Below are 12892 nucleotides of genomic sequence, written 5' to 3'. Positions count from 1 at the left end.
TGTAGGAACCCCGCTCCTGGCAGCAGGGCCGGGGAGGGCTGTTGCACTCAGGGATACAGACTGGAAGGGAGACCGGGGGAGGGCTTTAAATGTTTCAATTTTACACCCTAATGCACAAAAGCAACCGAGGGTTAGATGTGGTGGGTGGTTCCCTGAGCAGCTGCCCCTCCGTGTAATGTGCCCAGGGCTGCACCCACAAAGATACACGTGCAGAGGGGCGAGCTGGTCCCCTGCCTCTGGGGACACAGGCTCAATGCTGATCCCTGGGGGGAACCAATAACTCAGGGCCCAGCCCAGCCTCTTCTCCCCTGCCCCTGACCCTGACCCCGACCCCAGCGCTTGCTCCCCGGACTGCACCTGGGCACAAAGCAGTGACAGGAGCCCCGCTCCCACTCCTCAGGCCCCGCCCCATCCCTCCTGGCCACGCCCCTGCTCCCAGCCCTCGCTGTCCCTCCCGCTCCGAGCCCGACGGTGCTGGGGGAGCCGGAGCGAGCGGTCGCGCCCCTGAGCCTCCGCTGCCAGCCCCGCCATGGTCTCGGCTCCGCGCTGCCGGCCCGGCGCCCGGGGGCTCCTGGCGCTGCTGATGCTCCTGCCCCTGCCCGGGGCTCGCGGTGAGTCGCGGCGGCCCCAGCAGCGGGCGGTGCCCCGGGCTGCGCGGGGCCGGCGGGCGGGGACCTGCTGCTGCCCCGCACTGGCTGTGCGGGGTGCGGAGCTGGAGGCAGCCAGCCCCGCCCGAGGGGGCACCGCCCCACTGGCTGCCGGGCTAGTCGGGGCCCCCTGGGCAGCGAGCGGGCGCCGGACGGCCGGGGCCGGGGCTCCCGGTGGGAGCGGGCAGCTCAGCGGGCTTGGCCCGTCGGTGCGGGCGTTCCCGCTGCCAGAGACCCACTCAGGGATTTCTCTGCACACCCCCTGAATTGCCCCGCCCCCCGCATTTTGTGAACTAGTTACATGCAGTGTTGCTAGTTTAGTGCGTGTTTGGAAATTTGAATGGAAATTGAAATATTAATACACCCTTTAAAAGCACATAAAGTGTATGGTAAAATATGTGTATCTGAAGAAGTATAATAGATTTGAGGTTTCAGAGTAGCAGCCGTGTTAGTCTGTATTCGCAAAAAGAAAAGGCGGACTTGTGGCACCTTAGAGACTAACCAATATATTTGAGCATAAGCTTTCGTGAGCTACAGCATCCGATGAAGTGAGCTGTAGCTCACGAAAGCTCAAGCTCAAATAAATTGGTTAGTCTCTAAGGTGCAACAAGTACTCCTTTTCTTAATAGATTTGAGACGTGTGAACATAGACTAGCTTCCTTTTACAGGTGTTGGGGTTTTTTTTAAGACCGTGTCAGTGCATTCACTTCGGTGATGTTGGCCAACTTAATAATTTCGAATGATGATTTGTAAGTAAAGTCTCAATGAGCTCTCCCTGACAGCTAGTGGTGAGCTAGGGGCTGGGGGAAAGGCTTCAGGACCAGATTGTATTGACACTCACACCTAATGTACCTAGGTATCCAGCAAACAGAGCTGTGTTGCCCAAGTGATAGATTTTGGCTGGGGTTGGGTTACAAATCACTTGGGGGGGGTGTAATGAAATGTTGTTGTTCTTATTGTATGAGTAAAGGGCAGTAGAACTGTACTTAGCTTGTGCTGATTGAGGGCATAGAGAGGGGGTGGGGACAGGTGTTTTGCTTGATGGTCCGCCTGAGTCACAAGTATGATTTGACCTGCCCCCTCCACTGTTTAAAGACAGAGCTGATTAGGCTCCATAGAGAGTCTTTTGTTTTGTTAAGTGACCACTGGAACTGAGATCAGTGATAATCGGTCTAAGTACATAGACCAGCTGTGGGACTGTGTTTCTGCGGAAGAGACGGCCCAGTCTGCACTAGCACCGAGGTTCCCCCACTGAGAGCTCAGATGAAATCACTGAGAGCCCGGTGGAACCGCAAGAGACCCACTCGCAGAGGTCACAGCAGCAGAAGGTGACGGTGCAGGGCCATTGGCCACAAAGCAATGGAGTGAACGGTGGCACAACGAACAACAGTGGCCAGAGCGAACAGTGAGCAGCTGCGGGAATGAGCAAGGTGCCTTCTTCCCCCCCACGTGGGAGGTGAATCATGTGAAAGCACCTCTGAACTCTGAGTCCCCACTGACCAAGGACAACACCGGTGAACGTTAATGAGACTGTTAAAAATGCTGGAGACGCAACACAGTTCATGCGAACAAACATGGCTGTGGCATCATATTTTCAATTTAAGCAAGAGATACCACACGCTACAAACTGGAGGCCAGTGTTAAGTGCATTGTCACTTGTTCATCCTGAAGTTGAACACTGGTTCCGAACAAGACGAGCAAATGCTCACTGTCTTTCTGCAAGAAACTCAACTGACTGGCTAGAAGCATCTGGTGAAAGATTCAACAGTTGAAAAACTGAACCACATTCAAAAAATTTGCATACATGGCTGATGAATGCACCGATGTAAATGGGCATCAAGTATTAAGTCATTGTGTATGTTATCTTGATGTCACTGGTTGGCCAGTAGATGCATTTCAAGATGTTCAAGTTATTGAAGACACATCGGCTGCATCTGTGACAACCCACATCTTAGAAGAGTTAAATGCTTGTCAGTTGGACCCCAAGCAGATGGCTGCTTGTGCATTTGATGGAGCTGCAAACTTCTCTGGAAAACATGGTGGAGTACAAGCTTTGCTCAGAGAAAAGTGTAACCCTAATCTCTCCTATACACACTGCAGAGGCCATCTACTTCAAATAGTGCTAGTACGAGCTGCAGACTCTTCAAAAGACATTTAAAAAGCTATAAATTTAATGTCTTCATTATATTCTTTTTTCAGCAAGAGTCCAAAAAGACTGAATATCTTGGAAAATATAGAAGATACACTGGGACTGAAGTTCAAATTAGTCCAACCTGGGAAAACCCTCTGGTTTTCTCATGAGCGAGCCTTGGCTGTTGTCTTAAAATTACTCCAGCCGTTATTACTGGCTTTGGAAAGTATCTACCAAGATGGGATGGATCTAAGTAGTGAGGCTGGTGCATTACTTTTGCTACTATGTTCAGAGAAGACTATTGCCATTCTCTCTCTTGTAAGTCTACTGTTGAAACCACTTGGGTCATTTAAATAATGCCATCCAGGCATCTGCTACAACAGTAGTAGATCTTTGTCCAGCTATAGAAGCTACATTTGGATCAATCAGAGGTATCCATTGGAAAAAATACTGGAAGACGCAAAGACTTCAGTCCACAAGTTGACTAATGGAGGCATTTATATTGAATCCTTAAGTGAAGAGTACAAGAAGTGTTTAAGTTAACTGAAAAAGTACACAGACTTGATTCTTAAAAATCTACAACAACGACTTGTAGATTCTACTCAACCTCTCCGTAGCTTTTACAGATCACTGTCCTATAAAACACCAACACTTGAGGGAGTGAGGCACTACCAGCAATGGGGCTGCCATGGGATCAGGACAGAATAGAGAATTTGAACACAGAGTGGAATATCATACGACGAATGAATGAAGATTTGACTCAACTTCTTTTTTATCATCACTAGTGGCTCGATCTGATCTTCGTGCTGTGTTTCCTGGGATGAAAGAAGTAGGAATTCACCTCTTGCTATTCCAAGTCACAACAGCTGTAGTTGAGCGTTCTTTTTCATCATTGAATATAATTTTGTGTTCTGAAAGAAGTCGCCTTCTGCCTGATCATGTGAGTGAACTAGTGAGCATATCAATTGAAGGAATGGAAGTACCAGACACACGAGAAGCCACCACAGATGAACGCATTGCGTTCAAGAAGTTCATTAACAGAGTTGTGCAAAATTATAACAAGAAACCAAGAAGGATGTAGATGTAGTGCATCATAGAAGGCTTGAGTAGCCAGCTTTAATTTGTGGGATTGATTTTAAAACATGAGTTAAATCTAATAAAATGGTCATGAAACATTTTTTCAGTTTTTCCTATGGTGCCATACAGCCCACCTTCACCCTCATGGTCTCACCCCTCATCGGCCCTGACCCCCCCCCCCAAATTTGAAAAAAAACAAACCCCCATTTCAATTCCTGAGGAAAACACTGGACCCGCTGTGTTTCCGCTGCAGGAGACAAAACAGGGCAGTTACAGAGTGGTACCTCCCCTGTTGTCCAGTGCCAGAATCTGGCAGGCAGAGGTTTAAGGATACCCAGAGCATGTGATTGCGCCCCTGACCATCTTGGCTAATAGCCATTGATGGACCTGTCCTCCATGAACTTAATTAATTCTCTTTTCAACTCAGTTATACTTTTGGCCTTCACAACATCATGTTCAATTATGTTAGAAGGGAAGGGAGGAAGGGATATGGGGCAATAGTTGAAGGGATTGGTGGGATCAGAGGATGGCTTTTGGGATTGGGGGAGACCAGAGCTTGTTCGCATTTGGTTTAGTGAGATGGCAATGTGTCAGGGGATCTCCTATTGTGAATGGCACTCCAGGCATGTTAACTGGGCCAAAGATTATCCATCTCTAAAACTGTACTGTAATGCTCGCTGTTCTGCGCAGGAATCGATTGTTTACAGTTCAAAGAATTAATTGGTGGTATGGCTACAAGGGCAGTACACCTCATGGACGTGGACATCTCGCACTGTAGAATCTCAGAAATATTAAGGAAAACTAAATGAGTAAAATTATTTGCATTTTTTCTTGTTTGTCATAGCTATGTTGTTCAGTGGTACTTTCACTTGTGTGTAGGAGGCAGAGCTTTGAAATATTTGTAGGAGAGAGAGAAGGAGCAATTCTGGGATTTGGGCCTGTCTTCTTTTAGCCTGTTTTGTCAGATACTAACACTGTAAAAGTCACTCTAGTCATCTTGCGGCATCTTCAGGGAGTAGCCTGGCTGTTTACATGATTTTCAGAACAGTCAGATGAGTGAACTGATGATCTTTTCTTTTGCAAAATTCCTTTTTATACAGTGTCTAGGCTGAAAACAATCCCAGGCACCCCTGAAAAAAAACCCAAATAAAACTGGTGATTGTAAGGGGGAGAAATGTCCATTCTAGCTCTGAGCATAGGATTCATGGTGGTCAAAAGAAGCTTTTGTTTAAGGGACGAATCTCTCCAGCTTGGCTTGGCCCACTAGCGGGCCCACTTGGAGTGTGGGTGGGAGCTTGAGAGTTGCTTAGGCGGGAGAAGTCATGCAGTGGGGACTCAGCTACTCTGTGCTGCTAATCCAATTACTCTCTGCACCTCCACCATTCTTCTGCAGCGTGGTTGCTCTCCCTAGGCTAATTCCTGTCTTAATAACTTGACCTAGCACAGCAGTGAAGACATGCCTTTAGTTTAAACCCCTGGCTGTATGAAGCTCATCTGTGCTCATAGACCACAGGAAAACCTGAGGAACCCCCTACAGCGGGGCTCACTGACCTGTGGCAGGTCCCTGTAGCATCTAAGGCATGTCAGGATCCTTTTCAACAAAGGCAGCTAGGTGAAATTATTTAACATCAATATCTTTCCTATTGAAATGAGAGTATGTTCTTATATTTTTCTGATAGGTCTGTGTGGGACCCTGCCAAGGCTCCGTCGTGCCATCCCCCATGATACTAATCACGCAGAGGGCTTCCCTATCAACGCAGAAGTGACATACAAGTGCGTTGATGGCTGTGTTAAAATCCCTGGAAAGTCAGACACTGTAGTTTGCCTTCCAAACTCAGAGTGGTCGAGCATTGGAGAGTTTTGTGATCGTAAGTATTTTATTTTCTCTGGAACAAATTTGCTCGGGCCACCTTTCGCTGGTGGAAATGTCAGACTTTCCCCCACTGAATAGGTCTACTCAAAATTAGCTTTAATAACTAGTTTCAAGTTCCTTGCTGGATCAGTGACAATATACAGTTAACCTGCTTATTCAATAATCTTGTTGCAAAGCAGCCTGGGAACATCCATCAGTGAGACGACTTGTCCTTGGTTCCGAAATGTGCGAATAAGATTGACAGGAATGGGAAATAATTTTATATTTGAGTTTTAACTTCACAGAAATAGGTGGGGATGCCTCCATCCTCGGGATGCTCATACAGTTTTGCTGCATCACCTGGCATATATGAAATAAAGCTGTTTCAGAAATGATATAGCTGAATAGTACCACATATATTACTATATTGCATAAAGGTCCTGGCCAATGGTAGCCAGGGGGGCGGTGCCTGCAGGTGAGAGCTGCACAGAGCTGCTTGCGCGCCTCCGCCTAGGAGCCGGACCTGCTGCTGGCCGCTTCCGGGGCACAGAACGTTTCACGGTTCCAGGATAGGCAGGAAGCCTGCCTTAGCATCCCTGCTGCACCGCTGACAGGGAGCTGCCCCAGATAAGCCTGTGCCCCAATCCCCTTCCCCAGCCCTGAGGCCCCCCGAAATGTGGCTATTCCTGCACCCCAAACCCCTCATTCCCAGCCACAGCCCAGAGCCCTGCAGCCCTCACCCACGCACCCCAACCCTCTGCCCCAGCCCTAAGCCCCTACCACACCCCTCAACCCCAGCTCCGTTGGGGCGCAGGCATCAACAATTTTCTTAACTGGCTCGCCAGAAAAAAAGTTTGAAAACCACTGCCCTAAAGAACTCTAAATCCAGATTAACAAGAAGATGCAACAAATGGATGAAACAAATGGGTGAAGGTGGTTGGGAGGGAGGGCAGCCTGTTTTCATGTAGATTAGCTGTGCTTGCAGTGTGGCTGGCCTCGTTTCTGGCTTGTATAAAATAGCGGGGTTCTACAGGCACTATAGCAAAAATAGGGTTTTTTTTTAAGAGGTCAAAATAGCGGCTATGGAAGAAAGCCTGGAGGTTCTTTAGAAGTGGCTGAAGAGGCGATGGTTGGGTATGCTGGTAGATCTCAGCTGGTAGTTGACATGACAAGATGAGTCCTCTGGTAGGTAAGACAGGGCTGTGAGGAGATGTGCTTTGAAAGAGAGGACACAAAGCTTATTTTTGATGTGGTAAAGAAGGGAGTCCTGATGGAGGGATGCAGAGAATAGGGGTTTACATAATCTGAAAAAAAGCCAAGTCCATAGAGAAGAATATAAGGGCCTGGACGAGAGCTTTGGCAGTCTGGACTGAGAAAAGCTGGATCTTGGGGAATTTAAGAAGGGAAAATGGCAAGATTTGGATACAGCCGGGACATGAGGGTCCATAGAAAGGGCTGAGTCAAAACTAATGCCCAGATTACAGGCATGAGCAGCTGAGAGGAGGATGATTTTGTTCAATCGGTGGCGACTGAGGACGTGGAGAAGGAAAGATTTGCAAGGGAACACAAGCTCTGTTTTTGCCATGTGCAGTTTAAGCTACTGGCAGGGAATCCAAACGGGAGTTTTGTGAGTTGTCAATATGACGATCGCATCCAAAGCTGAGAGAACATATCAGATCCCGAAGACAGGATGCAGAAGGAAAAGAGGGTGGGCTGAGGAGAGAATCCTGGCAGATCCTTGCTGATGGGGCAGGGGTGGGGGAGAGTTGGAGGATCCACTGTATTAGACCGGAAAGTACGAGATGGAAGAGTCAGGAGAAAAACCATGAGAGGATAGAGTGACAAAAGCCAGTAGATGATGGGATTAAAAGAAGTAGAAATGCTTGATGGTGTCCAAGGCACAAAGAGGTCAAGGAGAATGGGGTGGAGTAGAGGTCCTGTGAATTGTGTGAGACTTCAATAAAGTGGAGAGGATGGACACAGCCCGGGGAAGGTCACAAGGTTCAAGCTGAAGAGGACCACTGTGGTTGTAAACAGAATGTTCAGTTAGAATTGGAGATGAGGTGCAGGGGGGAAATCTGTCTTTCTCTTTCTACATGCTTTAATCTACCAATGCCTTTCTCTCTCTTAGCTCCTTCCTTTTCTCTTTTACTCCTTAGTTTGTATCACCCGCTGCTTGGAGCAGCACCCAGTTAACTTTGTCCAAGTTACTTGCCTCTCTTCCTTAAAAATAATTGTAAAAAAAATCTCCCTTCCCGTACATATTTTGTAAAGCGTCCTGCTCTAATGCTCAGATGCTGTTCCGTAGCTGTACTGTAATAGCTGCTACTGCCTTTAAATAGGGCTACCAGATAGCAACTCTGAACAAACGGGACGGGGGTGGAGGGTGGTAGGCACCTACGTAAGAAAAAGTCCCTAAAAAAGGGACTGTCCCTTTAAGAACGAGACATCTGGTCACACTACCTCTAAATCATAAACTTTTGGCGAAGGTTTTTTAAAAACGTGTGTGTGTGTGTGTTTATATATAAATAGAAAGCTAAAAGTACAATTTTGATGCCTATCTTCATAGCTAAATCTTTCAGACCCTGTGTCTTTTTTTTTTTTGGTTAGATGACTGTGGTGCCCCCCCAAGGTTAAAATCTGCTGCCTTAAGTAAGGAAGATGAGAGGAAGAATTACCATCCTAGGGGGTCCACTGTGCGTTATGTCTGTCGTCCAGGATATGAGAGGACCGAACTGACACCTGTCATTACTTGTCTTGAGAATTTAACATGGTCAGAAAGCCCTGAGTTCTGTAGAGGTGGGTGTCTTTTTGGTCACTTTTCTCTCTCCATTGAGCGAGTGGCCCTCTGTGAGCAGACAGGAGTGTTTTGTGTTAAACAGCTGGTTCACATTTCAGCACCGGCTTGTCAATTTTAGTTTGGAGAAACTTTTTTGTCAGGTTTTGATGCTAAATTTAAATGAAGCTTTAAATGGAGAGAGAAAGCATAGTGAGTACTATTGAACAGTAGACAGCGTTTGCAGTAGTTAAGCTTTTCATTGCGCTTCCCAGCAGCAATCGGAAATCACAAATAATGCAGTAAAGTTAATATCCTACTGTGGTAAATATCCATTTAAAAATGGTGAGCACAGTATCCCTGGAAACTATATGTGAAGGAGAATATTCGTATTATTTTTGTCATTTCTAAAAGTTCACACATTTAAAAACTCTAGCCTCAGACACCACTCATTCAGCACACAGTTCAACCAAACGGAATCACCGTATTAAAAAATAAATACAATATTTAATAACTATATGTATGGCAAAGCTGTTCAAATACCAAAATACATATCAAAACTTAAATGACAGATGGCCCGCATTGTCAAGAATACCGTAAGTTTTGGCAAAGCTGCCTATATTGAGTCTGTCTCTGTTGTATTCCCTGCAAAACCCAGGAGAGTGAACTAACTGGACTGTGAGTCTGCCATTGCCACAGTCCACGGGTGGCCAAACTTACTGACCCTTCGAGCCGCATACAACAATCTTCAGACGTTCAAGCGCTGGAGCAGGAGGCGTCTGCTGGGGCTCGGGGCTTCACCCCGCTCCTGCTGAAGCCCTGAGATCTCCTCTCTGCTGGGCAGTAGCCCCTAACCCACCACCCTGCCCCAAGGCAAAGGTCCCACCCCCCCAATATGGTAGGAGGGCTCCGTGAGCTGCACTTTAACTGTAAAAGAGCCACGTGCGGCTTGCGAGCCACAGTTTGGCCACCCCAGCCATAGTCTCTTCTAAGTATGTTAAAAGTTTGTTGAAGCAACATAACGTGCTAATAGTGATCTCGTTCTGTGCTAGGGAAATCTTGTGGTGTTCCAAAAGGACCAGAGCATGGCAGAGCTGTTGATGTAACAAATGACCTGTATGGTGCAAAAGTCAACATAAATTGTGATGACGGGTGAGTTTTGGGCAACCGGTGCTGAGTAATTCACAGAGCTTAGTTTGGTGTAGAGCTACTGGGGAACAGTGGAAAATTAATAATAGAAATTCCGATCTAATTTAAAAACATAATCTGAGCAAGTGCTACATATCTGCTGTCCTGGCTTCAGGGCTCTATTTAAAAAGTATAACCTTCAAGCTGAATTTGGCCAGGTGTGGATTATGATCCCTCAGTCCTCCAGTTGAAAGATTAAGTTGGGAGGAAGCAGGTGCAGCTACGGTATCATGGGGTGTGCTTCAATTTGTTCAAGCTGCTGTTGGAAAAAACTACCATAATATGTGATTGGATTCTAGTTTCATTGGATTGTGCGGGTACTTTCTGGACATCAGAGTAATTCAACAGGGAAGCACATGGCATGAGCATGGATGTCTTCGTTTTAATTAATATATCATTTTGTTTTTCACTGTGTCACCCATTTTGGTGGTATGTGCAGGCAGCAAGGTTTAGATCCCTGTGCCGGGATTAGAATGATTGGGAGGGGCTGGTTATGGAATAATTTGCCTAGGGAAGTTGTGGAATCTCTGTCAGCGGAGATTTTTAAGAGCAGGTTAGACAAACGTCTGTCCGGGATGGTCTGGATAATACTTAGTCCTGCCTGAGTGCAGGAGACTGGACTAGAAAACCTCTCGAGGTTCCTTCCAGTCCTATGATTCTCTGTCTTCAAACCCCACAGAGATTGGGAGACAAGGAGAATGCCTTTTCCTGTAGCTGAGCTATCGGCCTACTTCTCAGGTGATGTAATACCAACTAGCTGTTATCAGATATCAAATCACTTTACAAAGGAGGGCAGTATTGTTTACCCCATTTTACAGATGGGGAAACTGAAGCGCAGAGGGGAAGTGACTTCCCAAGGTCACCCACAGGACAGAGGCAGAAATGAGAATGGAATCCAAGTTTCCCGAGTCCCAGTCCGGTGGTTTTTCCTCTAGGCAATACTGCATCTGAGTTGTACCCACAAGAATGTCCAAGCCATTTGTTGTGATACTTCACATTTTCCTGTGCAGAAGCGCACAGGAGCTGCACACCTTGGAATTGTGTCCGCCAACGAAAACTTTGGGTTTAAGTGGGCTGATGAGGTTTGGACATTGAGACGTTCAGGTTTTGAAAGAGTGGCAGCAGCGGGACAGCCTTTGGGCAGCTGTCTTCTCGCCCTGTTGTTTCTGCCAGCACAAGAGGCCTTTGCATGTAATGTTCTAAGTTGGAAGAAAAGCAGTAGCCACCTGGCCACAAATGATGTTCATGTCTATCCTTGTTAGCCCCTGCCGTTTCAGCAGACTGGTGAAAGACCCTGCAGAGACCAGCTTTACTAGGGGCACCTCTCATCTGTTTCTCTAAACCTCTTTCCCAAATAAATAAGGCCACAACCTTTAGCCTGTAGTGTTAAAAGAAGTAGTGAAGGCTAAGTGACTGCATTGCCAGTATGCAGTACCGTACTTCCTGTGCAAGCATTAGCTAGCGGTCTAGCTAAGTGGGTCTTGGGTGTGGACTGTTGGCAACTCTTTGGTAGAAGAGCAGAGTTAAAATAGGAAGAGGAATGATGGCACTAAACAGACTGAGCTACTGACTTCCAGAGTGACAGAGATACCCTTTGAGTACTTTTCTCCCCGTTTAGCTGGGGCTGTAATCAAAGGGGTAGAATGGCAAAAGCACACATCCGGAACACTGTTCTGCAGATTGGAGCGAGGGAGGTGTGACGCAGCCTCTTACTCTGCAAGCGCAAACCTCTTTGACATGCAAACACTTTAACAGTCTGGAAAATTACTAATTTCTTTAGTGTTTTTCAAATTCTAGAACTTACCTAGGGACTTCTTCCACCTTTTGGAGATGTAAGAAATAAGCATTAAAAATGTGGAGAAAAGACACTTACTTGTTGTTTCCCTTTGCTAAGGTTTAACAAAGGTATTGCCCAGGAATTCCCAAGCATCTAGCTAGTATAGACTTTAAGGGGAAGGATTTCACCTGCTCACATGGTCTCTGCAGTCTTCAAGCCACCTATTTGCTTGTTCCACATTGATTTTAACCAATCGGCATTCCATGGTCCTAGGGATCATGTTCGTACTTACAGCAGGAATGACCCTACAGGTCCAGAATTTTGGAAGAGGGGTTATTACAGGAGTAATTAGATAGTCAGGTAAGAAGCTTTTTCTCTTTTCTTTAGGTTCAGATTACGTGGGCGGACTTTCATCCAATGTTTGCGGAAGGGAGATCAAGTTGAATGGAGTCCACTTCCAACTTGTCAAGGTCAGGCTCTTTTTATGGATTTAAGAAGAACTCATGATTGGAACTGTTACAGAGTAACCATTACAGAGCTCACAGAGCTTTCATGTGTGTTTCATATTCACTCGATGTCGATTGTCGATCATATATATATATTTTTGGGAGCGGGGAAGTCTGATGAAAGTGTGGGAGGATCCATTGTGTTGCTGGTGCCTTCTGTGGAAGCCACACTTCAAACAAACAAACAAAAAACCCCACAGCCCTCTCTATCCCTACAGAGCACTCCTCTTGAGATTGCTGTCTGGTGTATAGATTCCAACCCAACTAACGACCTCATCACAATTGAACCCTGAACACGGGGATGGTGGAGTTGGATTGGTTTCTCATTCCTCCCTAAATAATCTCTGCTGCTTTTGAAGTCTTTCATCCAACTTTTTTTTATTTAGTGTAATTCCTCCCTGTTAATTATTCTCTTCCCTTCGCCTCAAAACCAACCAACCAACCAACCAACCCTGGGACTCCACATTCAAAATCTCAGGCTATTTCAGAGTGAAATCCAGTATTTAAACTTCTTCTTCCCAATTTATTTGCTTTAACTATTTTGTCCTTTTGGACACTACCTGGGGATCTGTCAACCAGGCTATCGCCATCTGGTCTAGAACCAGCTGCAGTTAGAAGGAAAGTCATAATTTAAGCTTTCAGCTTCTGGAACATTGTAGAAGCACAACTATTGTCTTTCAAGGATGTCAATCAAAGAGCCAAGCTCCTTATATATAATGTGGGGGAGGGATGTGGTCTGACAAGTCTGTTATCCAGGATTTGTTTAATGGAGCCAAAATCTTCTAGCTGAATGGATGTTGGGAGTGGAGAAAAGTTTGAAAGCAGAAAGCCTTGTAAATCTAAGGAAGGTAATGCCTCGCATTTTGTTAAAACACAGTACTAATTACACTCTCAAAAGGTTACATTTTTTCCCCCTTTTGGGGAGGAATGGTAAACAA

At 46.3% G+C, this 12892-nt stretch overlaps 1 protein-coding gene across 1 annotated transcript in view; it reads left to right on the top strand.

The window, feature by feature from the left end:
* The first annotated feature begins 450 nt into the window (after positions 1–450).
* The window catches only part of LOC102941465 (complement receptor type 1), a 195833-nt gene continuing 183391 nt past the window's right edge, over positions 451–12892 (top strand). Inside the window, exons 1-5 of the mRNA XM_043533800.1 lie at positions 451–611; positions 5535–5723; positions 8318–8506; positions 9536–9635; positions 11836–11918. Of these exons, the coding sequence (XP_043389735.1) occupies positions 530–611; positions 5535–5723; positions 8318–8506; positions 9536–9635; positions 11836–11918 (643 nt within the window). The 5' untranslated portion in view covers positions 451–529. The remainder of the gene's footprint in view (positions 612–5534; positions 5724–8317; positions 8507–9535; positions 9636–11835; positions 11919–12892) is intronic.

This window comes from Chelonia mydas, chromosome 21 (assembly GCF_015237465.2).
Source record: "Chelonia mydas isolate rCheMyd1 chromosome 21, rCheMyd1.pri.v2, whole genome shotgun sequence".
NCBI lineage: Eukaryota > Metazoa > Chordata > Testudines > Cheloniidae > Chelonia > Chelonia mydas.
Note: the sequence above shows the minus strand (reverse complement) of the source record. Positions and strands in the feature narration are given on the sequence as shown.